General features: G+C 44.0%; 2 protein-coding genes and 1 long non-coding RNA gene across 4 annotated transcripts in view; 1 reads left to right on the top strand and 2 right to left on the bottom strand.

Annotated features, from left to right (window-relative positions):
• The window catches only part of LOC310762214 (cytochrome P450 2J2-like), a 205,759-nt gene extending 202,629 nt beyond the window's left edge, over window positions 1–3,130 (bottom strand). Inside the window, exon 1 of the transcript XR_014547897.1 lies at window positions 2,852–3,130. The gene's annotated coding sequence lies outside the window, so the exon portion shown is untranslated. The remainder of the gene's footprint in view (window positions 1–2,851) is intronic.
• LOC310762276 overlaps window positions 1–20,664 on the top strand; it is a 466,366-nt gene that overhangs the window by 82,822 nt on the left and 362,880 nt on the right. The gene's annotated exons all lie outside the window — the stretch shown is intronic.
• LOC310762207 (cytochrome P450 2J2-like) overlaps window positions 16,021–20,664 on the bottom strand; it is a 29,521-nt gene continuing 24,877 nt past the window's right edge. Inside the window, exons 7-9 of the mRNA XM_083612899.1 lie at window positions 18,268–18,455; window positions 17,693–17,834; window positions 16,021–16,243 (exon numbers count right to left, since the gene is read on the bottom strand). Of these exons, the coding sequence (XP_083469025.1) occupies window positions 16,050–16,243; window positions 17,693–17,834; window positions 18,268–18,455 (524 nt within the window). The 3' untranslated portion in view covers window positions 16,021–16,049. The remainder of the gene's footprint in view (window positions 16,244–17,692; window positions 17,835–18,267; window positions 18,456–20,664) is intronic.

The following is a 20,664-nucleotide window of genomic DNA, read 5'->3' as shown; positions in this document are numbered from 1 at the left end:
CAGGATGAGAACAGAATGTTAGAGGGGGTTTTTTCCCTCTGGTGGCAGATGACAGAGACTATGACACCATGAGACCGGTGTAAAACCAAATCAAATAAAGGTTTTATTACAAAACAGCTAACAGCAAAGCTTGTGGGTGTTTTCCCTGCGGGCAGAGTTCAAACTGCAGCTTTTTTCCTTTTGTAGTCATGGCCAGCTGTACCCAATCAGCCCAGAGCTCACAGAAACTGTTCTTAAAGGTACAAACATCCTTACTGTTTCTTTACAGAATGATTCCCAACACAGAAACCGTGCAGTGGCGGCATAACAGCAGGAGGAGGCCCCATTACCTAAAGTGGTGCTTCAGGTTAAGAACAGACCTCCAGAATGAATTAAGTACTGTAACCAGAGGTACCACTGTATGTGTAATGAAGGGATCAAGAGAGCACCCCTGGGGATTACATTCCACAAACAGGGGGGTGCCTTCTGGACCTCTCATGGAGGGAGCACATGAAGAATGGCTTCAGGGATTCAAGTTGGTTCATATGGGAGAGGCGGTCCTTGAGGTATTGTGGTCCTGAGCTGTTTAACGCCTTATAGGTCACAACCAGCACATTGAATTGGGCCCATAAATTAATTGGCAGCCCGTGCAATCAGGCCGGGATTGGTGTTATCTGCTCAAACTTCCTTAGACCAGTGAGCAACCTGGCCAGCTGAAGTTTCCAAACCATCTTCAGAGGCAGCCCAACATTAATGCATTGCAGTTATCTAACCTAGAGATTACCAGACCTGAAAGGAGTACAGCTGAGCCACCAGCCAAAGCTGACGAAAGACACTCCATGCCATCAAGGCCACCTGAGCCTCACAGGACAGCAATGGACCCAGAAGTACCTGCAAACTGCATCTCCACTCCTTCAGAAGGAATGTAATTCTATCAAGAGCAGGCAACCTCCCATCCATCTGATCTAGGGAACAACCCACTTACAGAGTCTCAGCCTTATCTGGATTGAACTCTCATCCATTATCAAGGCAAGACACCAGTCCAGCACATCCACTGCCACAGCTTCACATGTAAAGGAGCTGTGCATCATCAGCATATTGCTGACAATGTATTCCAAAACTCCATATGAACCCATTCAGTGGTGTCATGCAGATATTAAATAAAGCAGGGGATAAAATAAAACTCTAAGGAACCCCCACATTAAAGTCTCCATGGGCTCAAACAGCACTCTCCAAGCATAACCCTCTGGAAGTGACCATTGAAGTAGGACTGGGACTATCATAAATCAGTGCAACGCATCCCTAATTCGGACAGCCGCTCCCAAAGGATACCATGGTCAATGGTATCAATAGCTGCTGAGAGGTTAAGCAGAATTAATATGGACACATTACCCCTGTCTCTCTCCTGACAGAGGTTATCATACTGGATAACTAAAGCTGTTTCTGTGCCAAAACTGGGCCTGAAACAACACTGATTGAAATGATCTAGAAAATTGGTTTTTTTTCCGGGAGAGCCCGGATCTGATCCACAAGCATCTGTTCAAGAATCTTGCCCAATTATTTAAAAAGAAGAAGAACCTCGCCCAAGAAAGGGAGATTAGCAGCTGTCTGGTAATTAGATTTTCTGAATCCAGGGAGGGTTTGTTATAGCCAGTGGCAGAGCTTCATGCTCCGGCACCAGGGAGCGGAGAGCAGGCGGGGGTGGGGGTGGTGCGCGTCCTGGGGGCATGGTGCCCAGAGCAGGCGGGGGAGCAGCCAGGATGGCACCCCACTGGGATCACGCTGCTGGGGGCAGTGCGCTACCCCCGCACTCCTCTTCCTCCGCCAGTGCTTATAGCCCTTATAATTCTTTATATATTACTTAATATGGATCAGTTTGTTTTATGGGAGACATTTTGCCCCAAATACATATATAGAATATCACATTGTATAGACAAATATAAAGGCATTCCATATGTAAAAAAAGAACAAAACTCATTCAAAATATATATATGTAGGAAATTGCAGCCAAGATAAAGTATACATATAGTTTTTCTTTTCTTTTCTTTTCTTATGTATCCCTGAATAATGTATATATGTTTGTCCTACAAGATTATAGGAGACATTAAATACAGGGCTAATCATACAGCCAATCAATTTGGTATTATATGTAAAAATGATTACTGGTGATGAAAACAAGCCAGATAAGATTTGTTATGATGAGAAAATTGAAACGCTTAATTGAACTTATTATGTGTACATTTAAAGTTGCTATAGTAGGCAGAGTAGGGACAAAGGTGGCGCTATAGTCTAAACCACCGAGACTCTTGCTGATCGAAGGTCAGCAGTTCGAATCCACACAATGGGGTTATCTCCCATTGCTTTGCCCCAGCTCCTGCCAACCTTGCAGTTTGAAACCATACCAGCACAAGTAGATATATAGGTACCACTGTGGCAGGAAGGTAAATGGCATTTCTGTGCGTTCTGGCTTCCATCATGGTGTCCCATTGTGCCAGAAGCGGTTTAGTCATGCTGGCCACATGACCAAGAAAACTGTCTGTGAACAAATGCTGGCTCCCTCAGCCTGAAAGCGGAGATGAGTGCCACACCCCATAGTTGAATTCAACTGGACTTAACTGTCCAGGGGTCCTTTACCTTTTACTTTTACCTTTAGTATGCAGAATATCTGTAGAACAAACTGCAGTTTTGATGAACAGAGGAACAAATATTTAACTAACAATTTCCATTAAGCCAATTGTCAAATTGCACTAAATGTCACACTTCCATTTTCCAGGAGGTTTTACCAACACAACACTTTACTCCTCAATTGCTCTAAAAATAAAATAATCTGCAGTTCTGTTAAACCAGCTTCTTACTCAACTAGTGGATGTACCTTCAGGAAAATGTCTTGTGAAAGTATTCTCCCAATCTGCCACAATCCTCCAATGACAGGAAGTGGGAAAGGTCCAGGAGGGTAGTGTCTGTGTGACCAGAGCTGTCTCAGAAAGTGCAGAACCAGAAAAGACACCAGCACAAAAACCAAAATTTGCAAGATCCCAGCCATTCTCCTGTTGTTATCTTTTCTCTGCCAATTTATTTTGCTAGTACAGCTGCATGCACTGGAACGTAGTTTTCCCAATAGAATGTTGTTTCCCTTCTCTGTTCATTCACCAACAGCCTTTTATATAGTCCACACTGAAGATAGGTGTGACAAAATTTATTGCCCCAAACAGAATTTAATTAGTTCTCGGGATGTATTTCACTTTGTAAGGATTGCAATAATACTTGCGGGCCTTGAGAATGTTAAATATACTGTTTCAATCCAGCAGCTGAAAGAACTGGATTTGTCCCCACCTCGTCCCCAAGGGAATAAGCAATCTACTCTCAAGTTACTTGAGGGTTAAGGTGAACTTGCCCAGTCCTGGAAAAGATGGGGGAAAGCATGCTAGAAAGCAAAAACCCCAGCATCCATGGAAACACAAGCAGTGTCTGCCTTTTACAGGTTGTTACACGGATAGTGACATCGCTTATTGCAACTCTTCCACTCAGCAAGTTCCCCAGCCACTGTTACAAAAACCTGCTTGTGCATTTCATAGAATCATAGAATCATAGAATCATAGTTGGAAGAGACCACAAGGGCCATCGAGTCCAACCCCCTGCCAAGCAGGAAACACCATCAGAGCACTCCTGACATATGGTTGTCAAGCCTCTGCTTAAAGACCTCCAAAGAAGGAGACTCCACCACACTCCTTGGCAGCAAATTCCACTGTCGAACAGCTCTTACTGTCAGGAAGTTCTTCCTAATGTTTAGGTGGAATCTTCTTTCTTGTAGTTTGAATCCATTGCTCCGTGTCCGCTTCTCTGGAGCAGCAGAAAACAACCTTTCTCCCTCCTCTATGTGACATCCTTTTATATATTTGAACATGGCTATCATATCACCCCTTAACCTCCTCTTCTCCAGGCTAAACATGCCCAGCTCCCTTAGCCGTTCCTCATAAGGCATCGTTTCCAGGCCTTTGACCATTTTGGTTGCCCTCCTCTGGACACGTTCCAGTTTGTCAGTGTCCTTCTTGAACTGTGGTGCCCAGAACTGGACACAGTACTCCAGGTGAGGTCTGACCAGAGCAGAATACAGTGGCACTATTACTTCCCTTGATCTAGATGCTATACTCCTATTGATGCAGCCCAGAATTGCATTGGCTTTTTTAGCTGCCGCGTCACACTGTTGGCTCATGTCAAGTTTGTGGTCAACCAAGACTCCTAGATCCTTTTCACATGTACTGCTCTCAAGCCAGGTGTCACCCATCTTGTATTTGTGCCTCTCATTTTTTTTGCCCAAGTGCAATACTTTACATTTCTCCCTGTTAAAATTCATCTTGTTTGTTTTGGCCCAGTTCTCTAATCTGTCAAGGTCGTTTTGAAGTGTGATCCTGTCCTCTGGGGTGTTAGCCACCCCTCCCAGTTTGGTGTCATCTGCAAATTTGATCAGGATGCCCTTGAGTCCATCATCCAAGTCGTTGATAAAGATGTTGAATAAGACCGGGCCCAAGACAGAACCCTGTGGCACCCCACTAGTCACTCTTCTCCAGGATGAAGAGGAACCATTGATGAGCACCCTTTGGGTTCGGTCAGTCAGCCAGTTACAAATCCACTGAGTGGTAGCATAGTCAAGACCGCATTTTACCAGCTTCTTTACAAGAATATCATGGGGCACCTTGTCAAATGCCTTGCTGAAATCAAGGTAGGCTACATCCACTGCGTTCCCTTCATCTACCAGGCTTGTAATTCTGTCAAAAAACGAGATCAGGTTCGTCTGACATGACTTATTTTTCAGAAATCCATGCTGACTATTGGTGATCACAGCATTCCTTTCTAGGTGCTCACAGACTGTTTGCTGAATGATCTGCTCCAGAATCTTCCCTGGTATTGATGTCAGACTGACTGGGCGGTAATTATTTGGGTCCTCTCTTTTCCCCTTTTTGAAAATAGGGACAACATTTGCCCTCCTCCATTTCACATACCTAACATGTATTTATCACAAAAAAGTTAATTTGGCAGATTGCCCCAGGGATTTTTGCTGAGGAAAAACTGCATGCTACATATAGGATTGGATGCCTGTCCCAACCTCATTACTGAGGCCGCTTGTCTCTTCTGTTCTGCAGCTTTGTTTTGCACCCCACTTTTCACCTTCATGTCCCCTGCCCATGCCTTGACCTTTTGTGCACCACCCTCCCTGAACACAAACCACTCCCACAGTGGAGCTGCTCCACTGGAATGGATAGCCCTGCAGACTTTCCCACCAGCATATTCTGTGAACCGCCCTGAGATCTTATGATGAAGGGCGGTATATAAATCTAATTAATAATAAGAATTAGAATAATATTGAAGCAGCACCTGTGTTTCATGGCAATGGCTTTCAACCAACACGTCATCTTTTATAGCCCTTTAGCCAGTGTATCTTGTGGATATACAGTGGTACCTTGGTTCTCAAACGCCTTGGCATTCAGATAACTTGGAAGCCAAACACTGCAAACCCGGAAGTGTTCCAGTTTACGAACTTTATTCAGAAGCTGAACGTGCTCCGTTTTGAGTGCCACACTTCCGTTTTGAGTGTTCTGCTGAATTCTGTCTGTTTTTGCTATTTATTTTGCGTTTTTCTTTTTAAAACTCTTTTTGTTTTGTTTTTGTGACTGTGTGAAACCCAGTTCAGCTATTGATTGATTGATTGTGTGACTGCAGTACATTGTTTATTGCTTTCATTTTATGGATCAATGGTCTCATTTGATAGTAAAATTCATGTTAAATTGCTGTTTTAGGGGTTGTTTTTAAAAGTCTGGAATGGATTAATCCATTTTGCATTAATTTCTTTGGGAAAGCGCACCTTGGTTTTGGAACGCTTTGGTTTTGGAATGGACTTCCGGAACGGATTAAGTTCAAGAACCAAGATACCACTGTACCATGTGGATGAATCCTCAGCCATGAAAGCTCACTAGGTGGCTTTAGGCCAGTCACCATCCCTCAGCATAAGCTATTTCACAAGACTGTTGTGAGTAGGATGGAGGAAAATTTGATTGAAGTTTAGAAATAATTACTATAATTTGAATATAATACATCTCAATCAAGTGAAGAAGACTGTGACCTGTGTGCCTGTTTTGGTCTGCTGTCAGGAGCTAGCTGCTGATGAAGTGATTGCTCTCTAACATAGCGAAATTGACTTGTGAGGTGGTGTGTTGCTCGATAAGAGATTGAGTGTTGGGCGGGGGGAGCTCATTTAATTATTATTAGAAATAATACAGTGGTACCTCAGGTTATATACGCTTCAGGTTACAGACTTCGCTAACCCAGAAATATTACCTCGGGTTAAGAACTTTGCTTCAGGATGAGAACAGAAATTGTGCTCCGGCGGCGCAGCAGCAGCAGGAGGCCCCATTAGCTGAAGTGGTGCTTCAGGTTAAGAACAGTTTCAGGTTAAGTACGGACCTCCGGAACAAATTAAGTACTTAACCTGAGGTACCACTGTAAGAATAATAATATTATAATACCTTTATTATTGTACAACCTGTGTACAATGACAATAAAGGTATATTATTATTATTATTATTATTATTATTATTATTATTATTATCCCTTCCTCAGGTTCTTTATCTACAAACTGGATTTCATCCGGAGAGCCTTTCAGAGGACTGTAACGTGAGGGCATATGTCCATCCTTCCCATGAGGAAAGAAAACAAACTTTTTGAAGTCAGACTAAACAAGCCTATCCTTCATTAGCACTAGGATAGGTAATTTCAGGAGAAAACTGTACTCTTTTTTTTTCTAAGAACAAAGCAAAAGCCCACATCACCACATTTGATTTTAAGAAATAAGTCTTAAGTGCTTCTTTTGAAGTTTCTGTATAAAAGCATAAACTTAGTAAACCTTTATATCATTTAAAGAATTTAAATATTTTGTGATTTGAACAATAATAATTTTATTTACATATTTAGCATTTGATAAATAACCATGCCTACTTATCATACAGCAAAAGGTAGAGGAGAAGACGTTTTCTGTGATAATTGTTTCTCCCTGGTGAATGATTAACGTTTCTGGCATTTAGTTCCAGGGAAAAAAATTTCTAAGCAATAAATAATGGGCAGGAGAGAGGTTAGTTACCCAAGGAGAAGGTTAAATGTTCAGGCTTCTGTTTAATTCAAACGCCTTCAACTGATGACAGTGAGAATTTTGGTCTTTGAATACTGATGAAACCAATGAGGGAAAAGATGGAACAACTTATTCACTGAGATCCATATTGTAGAGAAAACAGATATGTACTCTATTGCAGGGACTAATTTAAAATATATATGGTGTGAACAGGTCATTCTATTGCAGGGACTACTAATAACCTCTCTTTGTGTATCAGTTAGAAACTGAGCAAGAGATGCTGCAACACTGGAATATTATCAAAACATACAGTTTAATATCACATCACCCAGACACACTTGCTAAATAGAGTAAAATAAGAAGAGCCCCACTGGATTAGGCCAAGCAGATGTCTAGGGCAAGCCCACAAGAAGACCATGAGCTCAACTGCACTCTTCACGCTTGGGATAAGTAAGCTTATGTATTCTCCATCCAGGGGCAGGGGGGTCTACATCCTCCAGGTAAGTCTTTGGATGTAAGTTTAAAAAGTGAGCAGCTCCTTCTGCTCATCTAAGGCTCTCTGGATAAATTCCTGGCTTCCTGAGCTAGATAGATTACAAGTAGTGTCAGTGGCAAAGGAAGGATAACCAGCACCCGGGGTGGGGCAAATCGCCTGCCAGCACAAGCGCGTGCACCGCTATGTATCACGCATGCACGCATGCTGTATGTATGATGGTGGGATCCTCTGCTTGCAGCTGCAGCGGCATCATCATCGGAGGGATCCTTCACTCGTGACTGCAGCGGAGGCGGGGGGTTAAGGTATGCCGTACGGCACTTGAGCAGTGCTGCACATGCGCCACTGGTTGGTTTGCCAGTGGCGCCGCTCGAGCGCTGTATGGACGGTAGAGGAGGATGCAGGCATGAGTGGAGGATCTTTTGCATGCAGCTGCGGCAGCGCAATGGCGGCGGCTTGTGCTACCACGCCTAGAAGCGATGGGGCAAACCACCCACAGGGTGCCTTCTTGTCACCCCTCCTCAGAGATGGCGCCCAGGGCAGACCACCCCCTTGCCCCCTTCCTCCACCACTGAGTAGTGTAAGATGTTTCAGTTTGGAACAGAGATTAAACCTTACACTAATAATTACACCAAGAATATCCTTTAACACACATTAGGCACCATTTTGAACCATTCAATCATATTTGCCATCAAATTTATGAAAACATTTGTTTTTTCATTATTTTCAATGCAGGCACATGTGGGTTTTGTAATCAACTTTACTAGTTAACAATAATCTCTGGGAAGTGCTGTTGAGGGGGCACTGAATGCAAATATTATCAGCAACCCACAAAATCCTGATGGTGGCCCTCAAATCCTTGCAGGGAATGTGATGACTCTTTGAATTAACCATGTTCACATACAAGACAAATACTTAGTTTCTCCATCTGAAGTAGATAGAAATCAGTGAAATCCTGTGGTTCACGTAGCAGATGATGTTCTTTATGCTTCTTTATCTCCTCCTTTGCACATAAAAGCACAGACTCCCTAGAGGACAGCGCCTTCTTGTGTGGCCCTGGAAGATGCTTCATGACTCAAGGGAACATTTCATAGCGCTTCAAGGGAAGTAAAAACAAAAACCAGTAATTACCATGAAGAAGCCCAGAAACATGTTCCATGACCCAACTTCTTTTGGATGCCTGTTTGGTATCATGGTTGAGATCAGCCTTTCCTAACCTGCTGGCATCCCGGTATCTTGGAGCTCAGTGAGTGAAGCATCTGTTTCTGATTCCCATATCCATTAGTTTATTCTAGTAGAAGCTGTAAATGAAAATTTGACAGCTGAACAAATCACTCTCTCCCATATTACTGGTTCTATAGTATTTGTGGGAACATGGCTCTCCCAAAACATGCAAATTATATTTATTAATAACATATAAAAGCAATTATCTCTACAGGATTCCCATTGCCTTTGGGCAGTACCATCAGCAACCCAGCATATCTTCATGGATGTCTAGTGAACATACGGAGAACCTAATCCATTTACTCTGGATTAATTCGGGATTATGATAATATGGAAGATATCACAGCTTCTCTCCCCTCCAGCAATCTTCCACATCCAAGGGAAGAGAGTAAAGCTTGTAATTTTATGGGCTTGGAAGAGAACATCTTTGCTTGAGACTCTGTGCTGTCATATGATGCCCTAAATCTTCCTGACACAGTGTATGTGGAAGGTGTTGAGGTGCTGCTTCTGGTCGGTGTTCTGTTCTGTCGGTGCTCTGTTATATCCCTAAGAAGACTATCATCCTCCTCCATCTGATATAAACAGAAATTTTACCTGCTCCCATTGTATAGGATTGCAGCCTTTTTACTAAAGTCGTACATTTTTCATAGTATTACAAAACTGCCTGTGTATTTATAAACACACATCCCAATGAATCATGTAGTATGCTGAAAAAAACTATGCTGAGTGGGAGGACTCTGAAATGGGATTATTTATTGATTAGCTTCCTGGTTCATGTAGTAACAAACAAGGCTTATACAGTCATGTTACGTCTTTTTGCGTTACGTTCTGCGGCAACCCGGAAGTACCGGAACGGGTTACTTCCAGGTTCCGCCGATCACGCATGTGCAGAAGCACCAGATCACGCTGTGCGCATGCACAGACACAGCACTTCGAGTTGCGGGCATTTCATGTTACGGACAGGCCTCCAGAACGGATCCTGTCTGTAACATGAGGTACCACTGTATTCTGCTTTTTACACACACACACACACACACACACACACACACACACACACATATATATGAGAAAATAACAGGGTTTGTGGTAAGACAGTACCCTGAATGAGTGAAAGTGCTAGACTTATATGCAGACCAATCACGCTACTTGAAATAGTGAAATACGCCTATTTTGCATAAGAAAACTCTGCAATGGGGTGTCACTGCTAGTGGGCTGCAAAACTGGCTGGGTATTCTTCCCTTCCTGGTATTGACTAATACCCATATATTTTCAAGCTATTTCTTCTTATTTAATGCATTTTTGTAGGTTATTTTCACAAACGAATGCACTTATTGGCACAAATGTAGATGCATTTATGTACAAAAATTATCTATAGTCTGATAGGGCCATGAGAAGGGAGAGATTGGAAAGAGCCCTGTTCTGTTTATCTCTTGTCCACACATTTCTTCCTTCTTCATTAGGACGGGCTTTTGAGGTGTGCCAGAGTATCTGTTGGAAGGAGAAGTGGGAATACTTGCTTTGATGGTTTAACAGCACCTGGGGTATATTTCACCACACAAAGAGTGGTCTTGTGATGGGATGCTGGATGCTATGATCCTAATACACGACTGTGGCCTGATGGGAAGTCTTGCTCTCACGCTTCGCTCCTGCACATAATGCTGCACAAACCGTCCCAATACTAAGACATTCCCTCACCACCCCAGAATGTTCAGTTCACATTGAGTTCATGAAACACCGTACCCTGACCTGTCCTTAATGCATAGTTGACCACATCTATTGGAACGTAATTGTTTAAGTCTTGCATTATCAATCATTAGTTATATTTTAATTAGGAGGTTTTCATGCCTGTCTAGTTCTGTGCTCCCTTTCCCAGCCCTTAATCTATCGGTGATTAATGCCTATATGCAACCTTTTGCTTTGTACTTGTGTTAACCAATCAGCAATAAGCACATATGTGGCAATGCTGTAATATTCAATAAAAGAGGCTCCTTGAGACTTGCTCAAGAGATGCCTCCCAGATGACACTCGCTACCTGTCTGTCGTTATTTCAACCCAACAGTCTTGCAAACAGCAGGACTGCATCCAGAGCAACCTGTGCTCTTTGTTTTGTTCCACCTACTTTGATGGCATAATAGGTGCTATCAGCTAGCTGTGCAGTACATTTTAGATGGGAATGCCTGAACACTAACTAGTAGAAGGTTTGGAGCCAACTGATGCTAACTGCTTGAGTAATGCTGATGCAGTAATATTTTGAAACAGACAAATTCATCAGCATGCATCAGACTCGAGGGATCCTCTCCTCCCCCGGTAGCATCAAGGATCAAAGAAAGTTTGTATTTATGGTTTCATTCAATAATAGTGGAGCAAGGCAGGAATCCAGTACTTCTCTCCATGGTGATGTTGCTCACTCTGAGCCCCTCCCCTCCCTTCCCCAGCAACAGCCTGTGGCTCTACAGCATGGGTAGGCAAACTAAGACCCGGGGGCAGGATGCGGCCCAATCGCCTTCTCAACCTGGCCCACGGATGGTCCAAGAATCAGCGTGTTATTACATGAGTAGAATGTGTGCTTTTATTTAAAAAGCATCTCTGGGTTATTTGTGGCGCATAGAAATTCGTTCATTTTTTTCTTCCACAGTATAGTCCGGCCCCCCCCACAAGGTATGAGGGACAGTGGACTGGCCCCCTGCTAAAAAAGTTTGAGGACCCCTGCTCTACAGGAAGCCTCAGCAGTCAAATGTCTTTGAGTCCTTTGCTCTTGATTTCTGAGGGACCTGCGTGTACATGGGGAGGGTGCTAGTTCTATGCATATGCATTTCTGTGTGTGTGTGTTTTCCAAAGTTTAGCAAATCCATCCAAATTATTTAAATCTTAATGCAATTTTTTAAAAAAGTTTGCTGCTCCTCTTACAAACATATGCCCATTGCTTCCTGATGTTGCTCCTTCATTCTTCTTCTTTAATCATCTTTTCATCCTTCTATTAATTTTAATCCATTTTCATGGCTAGCCTTTGTTGTTTACTTGCAATTCCCAAAGATGTAAATATCTATTTCACATGTGCAGCCCTTCCAGCACTCTGTTTCCAGACCTGGAGTGTAAAAGGTAAAGGGACCCCTGACCATTAGGTCAAGTCGTGACAGACTCTGAGGTTGCGGCACTCATCTCGGTTTATTGGCCAAGGGAGCCAACGTAGAGCTTCCGGGTCATGTGGCCAGCATGACTAAGCCGCTTCTGGCGAACCAGAGCAGAGCACAGAAACGCCGTATACCTTCCTGTCAGAGTAGTACCTATTTATCTACTTGCAGTGTGGTGTAGTGGTTAAGAGCGGTAGTCTCGTAATCTGGGGAACCGGGTTCGCGTCTCCACTCCTCCACATGCAGCTGCTGGGTGACCTTGGGCTAGTCACACTTCTCTGAAGTCTCTCAGCCCCACTCACCTCACAGAGTGTTTGTTGTGGGGGAGGAAGGGAAAGGAGAATGTTAGCCGCTTTGAGACTCCTTCGGGTAGTGATAAAGTGGGATATCAAATCCAAACTCTTCTTCTTCTTCTTTGATGTTCTTTCGAACTGCTAGTTTGGCAGGAGCAGGGAGCTCACCCCATTGCTGGGATTTGAACCGCCGACCTTCTGATCGGCAAGTCCTAGGCTCTGTGGTTTAACCCACAGCGCCACCCGCGTCCCTTGACCTGGAGTGTAGAGATAATTTATTGTCAACGTCCTTTGTCCATTCATATTCCACTCCTTTGAAAACATTCCTTCCATTGTACAAGAACTTGCTGGGCTATAAATAACTCCCTGACAAGATGACTTCCACTTACTCCTTCATTCAAATTCTGGGAATTATTTTCCTTCATTCACAGTTAAAAAACAAAGTCACAAAAACAAAACTCCTGCCAGATGCAATTAGCAGTCCTTCTTCTTGCCAATTTTCTCTCTCCTCAACTCCTGGTCCAGTCCAAAAATGATTAAATTAACATCCATTAACCTTGGTCGAGAGGGGAGGTTATACAAAAACAATGTAAAGCCCTTTGTTGAGCATAAATCATTGGCTCCCCTTTCTTTCCCCAGTATCAGACAGAATAACATCACAATGCACGCGATTCTTTCATTTTGCAGGGGAGGTCAAGAAAGAAAAGATCATTTGGGAATCACATAATTGCAAACATTGCCTGGCCTCCCCCTTCTGTTCCGACTGCTGCAAGGATTTTTGCGCTAGTTAAAAAAAATCATTCAAATGCCTTCATAGCTCGAACGCAGTCTTTTCAGCAGCTCTTTTGGAGTTTTGGAGAGGTTCGGGGGCAACGGATGCTCCAAAATAGATCCTGGGTACAGCCAGTAAGTCAAGGGGTCCTGCTGCGACCTAAAGCGTGCTCCCAAAGGGTCTGTCCATTAGGTTCCATTAGGAGCCAGGTGGCCCCGAAGGTCGAGCCACAGTCGCTGGGCTCAAACGTGCTCCTACAGCAGACAAATTTCCTGCAGTTCAACCAAACAAATTATGGATTAGTTTTTATTTATTGGAAATAATTTGACTGGTGCACTGGGGGGGGGGAGTCTTCTCCGGAATTAGCTGCTGTCCTGCATGAAAACAAGCTGTTTGAAGAAACCAAGGTAAATAATATAAGACTGCCATCGGAATCAAGGGGGGGGGGGGAAGGCTGCAAAGCTGGACGACTGAAAGAGTTTGTTGTTTTGGTTTTGGTTTTTTGGTTTTTAACTGATTTAAGGAACTCTTAGCACTACATCTACAACATTAAGAATATGTTAATAAAGATGAGGAGATAAAAGAAGCCATGATTAAGTGAGCCATTGACTTCGGATACAATATTGAATTAGAAGTGTGGCATGAATTATGGAATGTAAATATGAAGTTTACGGCGTGTATGGCATTGCAGGAAAACATATGGAAAATGATATAGATGGCATCTCACGCTGGTAAAATTGGCAAAGATGTACAGAATGAAAAATAGGAAGTGTTGGAAATGTGGAGAGGCGGAGAGAGACCTCTACCACATGTGGTGGACCTGCGGCAATGTGAAGGGCTTCTGGAAATCTATCTATAATGAACTTTTAAAAAAAATTAAGTACACCTTTCTAAAAAAAAACCCCGAAGCCTTTCTATTGGGATTGACAGGGAGGGAAATTAAAAAGAAGGATAAAAACCTTTTTCTGTACACCACGACAGCAGCAAGAACTATGTTGGCCCAGAACTGGAAAACTGATGTAATACCTACTATTATGGAATGGCAGGTTAAAATGATGAATTATGCAGAACTGGCCAGATTGTCGGGAAAAATACGAGACCAGGATGAAAAGAAGTTTCATGAAAGTTGGAGTAAATATTTGGTGTATATAAGAGATAATTGTATGGAAAATAATTGTTCACAGCTGAAAATGCTGGCAGCATTAATATGAAATCAGCAGTGTGATTAATGATTAATTTTGAGTGATGTAAAAATGGAGAACTGATCAAAATGATCATAGTAAAATGTTCAGGAATGAATGATAAACAGAATAAACCTTGGAAGAAGGAGGAGGGAAATCATTGGATATCTAACAGTATGTAAAATGTTTATTTTGAGATGTATAATTGAAAAATTAATGAAAATTATTGTAAAAAACAACAAGGTTTGAATGCAGTGAGAAGGGAATTAGAAAGGCTTTGTTGTGTTAGCTTAAAGGTAAAGGTAAAGGGACCCCTGACCATTAGGTCCAATCGTGACCGACTCTGGGGTTGCAGCACTCATCTCACTTTATTGGCCGAGGGAGCCGGCGTACAGCTTCCGGATCATTCGAACCACCGACTATCTGATCGGCAAGTCCTAGGCTCTGTGGTTTAACCTTCAATGCCCCAGAGATGCATATACCAACATGGAGTATGTGTTGAAAGGGGAACTGCAGAAGAGGGAGAGAGGAGAACCTGAGGGAATAGGAATGATCTGTGTGTAAGGGAGAGAAAAGTAAGGAGAGGGCGGAGGAAAAAAGGGACTGAGAGTAAAAAGGGGGGATGCAAAGGAAGTTGCCCAAAAGGAGGGAGTAGGAGGCATGGGGAAAGGGATGAAGATGAAAGCAGAGGCAAAAGAACAGGAGGAGATGGGGTGAAGTTGAAAATGGGTGCAATGCAGAGCTGCAGGAAATAAGAGAGGAGTGGCTTCAGAAATGAAGCTGCAAAGGTGAAAAGAGACCTCAGTAGTTGCATGGGATGAGATGAGAAGGGAAGGGGAAATTCTAGGGGGTTCATGTGTTAAGAGTGGCAAAGGGGTTGCTGAGTGAAGGAAGTAGATGTGCAGCCCCTAAAATTTTTCTGTTTTATTATGTATTGCAGTGGGGAATAGCACCGAGTTTATAAGGATTAGGATGTGCTGTAGCCCCTGGTACAGCCTCTTTATTGAGTTATTTCACTCCTTCTGGCAGCTGGAATAATAATAACAATTATTATTATTATTATTATTATTATTATTATTATTATTATTATTTATTATTATTATTATTATTATTATTATTTATACCCCAGCTACTCTGGGCGGCTTTCAACAAAATATTAAAATACAATAGTCTGTTCAACATTAAAAGCTTCCCTAAACAGGGCTGCCTTCAGATGTCTTCTGGTAGCTGTTTTTCTCTTTGACATCTGGTGGGAGGGCGTTCCACAGGGTGGGTGCCATTACCGAGAAGGCACTCTGCCTGGTTCCCTGTAACTTGGCTTCTCACAGCGAGGGAACTGCCAGAAGGCCCTCAGCACTGGACCTCGGTGTCCGGGCAGAATGATGGTGGTGGAGAAGCGCCTTCAGGTATACTGGAAACTGAATGTTAGAAATAAGTGTTAGAAATGTTAGAAACTGACTGAATGTTAGAAATGTTAGAAACTGACTGAGTTAGAAATAAGTACCTTAATGAAAGTATCATCACGAAGCTTCACCCCAATCCACCACACGCCTCCAATGAGAGGAAGCTGGAGAGGTCCAGGAGGATAGTGCCTGTTTGACCAGAGCTGTTTCAGGAACTGCAGAATCAGAAGAACCACCAGCAAAACAATAATACTTTTATTAAGAAACAGCAAAAATAAATGTGCAAGCAACTGACACCTTCACATGGCCAACAGCATGCTGCCATCCGGTTTGAATATTATGAGATGGGTTTTACAATAAAAGGGAAAAAGTGTCTGTTTTAAGCAATGACAGAAGTTTGAGTAAAGTAGGACTAGAGGGACACTGAGAGGAAAATGGTGCTTTTAAACAAAATCAGAGGTTTGCATTGCCACGGGGAATAGCACAGAGTTTATAAGGATGGGGATGTGTTGTAGCCCCTAGTAAAGGCTCTTGATTGAGTTCTTTCACTCCTTCTGGCAGCTGGAAGCTGAATGTTCTCAGCAAGCTGGTCAGGAAGATGAAGATTTCGATCTTTGCCAGCTGCATTCCCAAACATATGCGAGCCCCTGAAGAGGAGACATGGGAAAGTCAGCAACTGAGTAATAAATTACATTTCAGTGTCAATTACTTCGCAACTATAAAACATGCTATACTGTATAATACTTTGGAGAACTAGACATAGGAAAGTGAAATCATGAAGAAGAAGAAGAAGAAGAAGAAGAAGAAGAAGAAGAAGAAGAGGAAGAAGAATTTGTTATTTATACCCCGCTCATCTGGCTGGGTTTCCCCAGCCACACTGGGCAGCTTCCAACCGAATATTAAAAACATGATATAGCATTAAACATTAAAAACCTCCCCAAAAAGGGCTTCCTTCAGATGTCTCCTAAAAGCATTATAGTTGCTTATTTCCTTGACATCTGCTGGGAGGGCGTTCCACAGGGCAGGCATCACTGCCGAGAAGGCCCTCTGCCTGGTTCCCTGTAACCTCACATCTTGCAGTGTGGGAACTGCAAGAAGGCCCTTGGAGCTGGACCTCAGTGTCCGGACTGAAGGATGGGGGTGGGGAAGCAAATGTGTGGGTTTTTACTATGGTAGGGGAAGAGGGAAATTTTGGAAGGAACCCACAAGGGCCTATTTTAAAGCATATGTTTCCATGCTTTACTTTCCTACATTTTTGTAATTTTAAATCTTTGTTGAGGTTCTCTCACCAAATAGTACTTGCCCCAAACCTGGATCTTGGCAGCCAAGGAATTCTCCTTTCTATACACCTATTTTTGCCTTGACACCAACAAGAACATGTTAAACAATACTGTATAATCGTTTAAAGATGAACCAGTCCTTTTTTTAATTTATAACATTCTCGTCAACAATTGAATAGGCATAATTCTTTGTATTAAAAAGTCAACAGGAGCCTTTAAGTTAGCAGTGAGGATGTCTGCTGAATACTTGCAGGCATGGCGCAGACAGCAATGCCTGGCTCCTGACACAGAGGGTGCAAAAATATTCCTTTGTTCTTTGAAAATTGAAACCTGAACATACAGCAGCCTCCTTTACAGTTCAGAGTGCGAGAAGTACGGAAGTGGGATAGTTTAACTGCAGACTCAGTTCTGAGTATAGTTTCATAGCAGGCTAAATTATATTCCATGAAAAGAGGTGGGGGAGCTTTAGCCTTGTCACCTGAAAAGAAGTTGGATGGCATCCAGCAGTGACGTGTGACAGGGAGCAACCCTGGTGCTGGCAGTGTTACCTCTCTCAGGGACAGGGCAATGGGGTGGCAAGTGTGAAGTGTGAACCCCATAAGGGTTTGGGTACCTGTGAGTCCAAAATCACTCACCCAGAAATTCCCTAAATTATCAACAGCCTTGCCCCATCCTGCTGACCAGCAGTGCCACTCCTGCCAAGGGGATATTGCATCCATTCTGCCCTACTCTCTTGCTTCTGCTGATGTCATTTCCTGGAAGCCAACCAATAAGCATGTCTATAGACCACAACTCAGCTTGGACTTTTGCATTCACCTGCACCAAATGGCAGATATTCTTCTCTGTCCACAAATTGTCCATTCTTGTCCAAGAAATGATTCGGGTTGAACTCTGCAGGAGTCTCCCATCGTGTTGGATCAAGAAGAACAGAGCGCAGATCAAAAAGAACGGCAGTCCCCTGCAAAGAAGAAAGAATTAACTTGGAATGCATTCATATCAACACATTCCAGGATTCTCCCTCACTGTCCCAGGACGAATCTTTGCAGAGTTCAAACTGAATGGAGTTTTGGGGGGACAGGTGGGTATTTAACAGTGGTCATATTCATCCTCAACTTCTTTCTATTTAAAAAAATATTTCTATACAAGCAGAAATACAGCAGGGCCTCCCCCAACACCTGTTTCAAAAAGGCCTCGCTGAGACCTTTGGCCACTGCATGCTCCTCTGAGGTGCCACATGGCCCCAGGAATAGCACTAGTGAAACATGTCTGCAGCTGGAACTCCTGTTTTAGACTACACAGGAAGTTCCTGCATGGCTGGGGGCATCTCTGAATATCCAACCTACTCATAGACTCTTGGGATACAGGCGTGCAGTTGTATCACTCTTCTTTACCTTGGGAAAGAGAAAACCACGAATCTTCACATCCTTTGTACATTGCCTAGGAACCCCCATAAATAAGGCATATTTAAAGCGCTGCATTTCATGAATCACAGCATTGGTGTAGGGCAGTTTCTTCTTATCTTGATAGCAGATTGTGTTAGAAGAACCTAAAACATCTTCTATCTCCTTGTGGACTTTATCTGAAGAAAATTACAGAAACAGAAGGTTTATTTTGAATATATGTCAGGGAATTGGAGGCTGAGAAGGGGGGGAGAATGGGGACTTACAGAGATAAGCCTCTGCTGCTTAGCAGCTGTACTTCCTCGGACGAGGAGGGTGACAAAGGGCTGTCAGGAAGCAATGAATCAGAGAGGGGGGAGCCACTTCCGGGGCCCAGCCACTCTCGTAACAGAGGAAGGAAGGGAGTTGGCTTCAGGAAGTGGATTTGCTGGAAGAAAATGAAAGCTGATTCAGTCTCTGCAACCCGACTCACCATGATGCAGGCTGACTTTCAGAGCTCTTTGTACATAGCAAGAAGAAACCAATAAATCTTGTAAATATGGCTGGATTCCCGGACTCTTATCTCTGCTAGCACTCACCAATCATCCCTGACAGCTTGCAGAGACTCAGTTGCCAGGTGCTAGCAGGAGAGAGAGGATAAGAGCAATGGAGGAGCAACTGGCTGATTTACAGCAACGCAATGCCAGTCTGGAGGCTCGGGCGGAGGAACTGCGTATCAGATTGGAAGAGAGTCGAGCGCATCAGAGAAGCGAGAGGGGACCTGCTGGGAAGAAGAATGCCTATGCTGGTGAGTAAATTTAACGGGGACCCTCAAGAATATTTGGGATTTAAAACGGAGATGAAATATGCCCTAGAACTGCAGGGGGCTGATTTTGCTAACGATGCGCAGAAAATTGCTTTTTTAATTAGCCACTTATCGGGCCCGGCTAGAAATTGGGTCAGGCCACTGATAGCAGCTAATAACAATGCTCTTCGGGACTTGGCAAAGTTCTTTGAGGCAATGGATGTTATGTTTACACATGAGAGTCAAGTTGATATGACTCAGCAGGAGCTCTTGGCTTTGAAGCAAGGGAGTTTGACTGTGCGCAGTTACTGGTCCCAGTTCGCCATGCTGGTCCACAAGCTGGGGTGGGATTTGAGTTCAGAACCAGTGCAGGCTCTGTTTAAGGCTGCGCTGAATTCTGAAGTGAAAGATAAGCTTGCCAGAGGGCCTCGACCCCAAGATATGGACGCACTAACCAAGGCTGCTTTAGCAGAGGGTCTCAGACAGGAGGCTCGTTTGCTAGAGAGAAAAGAGAGCAGAGGGCGGCGCTTCCATGGAGATCGCATTCTTGAGATGCCGGCAGAGGCTACTGAAGGTCAGAGTCAGCCAGAGCCCATGGAAATTGACTCAGCCCGTGCGCGGGAACATTCAAAGGCCCAACTGCCAAGCAAGAAGGAGGGAAAGGACTGGCAGGCGGCCAAGAAATGTTTTTTATGCCAGAAGCCAGGACACTTTGCCAGAGTGTGTCCGGAGCATCGTAACTGGCAGGGAATGGTGGGGGCTACGACACAGGGAGAAGAGGAAGTGCCCCAGGTGCAGAGAAACGGGAGGGCCTGGCTGGTTGGGAACCGGGGCAGCGAAGAGCCTTGACCAGGGCACCCCAAACTGGGCATAGTGGTGAGGGTGTTGCTGGAGCTCCCAAATGGCCACGCGATGGAGGTCCACGCTCAGGAGCCAGTGCCAATTTTTTTAGCAGGGACTTTGCTGCGCAGCACCAATTGCACCTTCGGCCTTTGGATTTTCCTCTGCAAGTGACCACTATTGATGGAGGGGAACTTTTGGGAGGGGAGGTGACCCATCAGACTCCTCCCATGAGGATGCAGATTTCCACGCACTCCGAGACCATCGCTTTCCACGTAGCCCCGTTGGCTGGTCCGCCCATTATTCTGGGTATGAGTTGGTTAGCCTTACACGATCCGGTGGTTTCCTGGCACCAGCGGTCCCTGACTTTCAGGTCGGCACACTGTTTGGAGAATTGCCTGGGGGTAGGGGAACCTCGAGTCAGGGGGGCCAAGATGGCGGCAACATGCATGGGAAGGAAAGGCAGAATCCCTCCGCAATACTGACACTTGGAGGAAGTGTTCAGTGAGAGGGAGGCCAACACGTTACCGCCGCACAGGCCATACAATTGCCAGATTAACCTGGTCCCGGGGGCCAAGCTGCCGGTGGGGAAGCTGTATTCCATGTCTGATCAAGAGATGCGGGAGTTGAAAGTCTTAATTGACAAAAAATTAAAAAGGGGATTCATCAGGGAATCCAAAGCTGTGGGTGGGTGCCCGGTGTTCTTTGTGGACAATAAAGCTACGAGCGAGAAGAGACTTGTAGTGGATTTCAGAATGCTCAAC

This window comes from Podarcis filfolensis (assembly GCF_964270895.1).
Source record: "Podarcis filfolensis genome assembly, chromosome: 5".
NCBI lineage: Eukaryota > Metazoa > Chordata > Lepidosauria > Squamata > Lacertidae > Podarcis > Podarcis filfolensis.
Note: the sequence above shows the minus strand (reverse complement) of the source record. Positions and strands in the feature narration are given on the sequence as shown.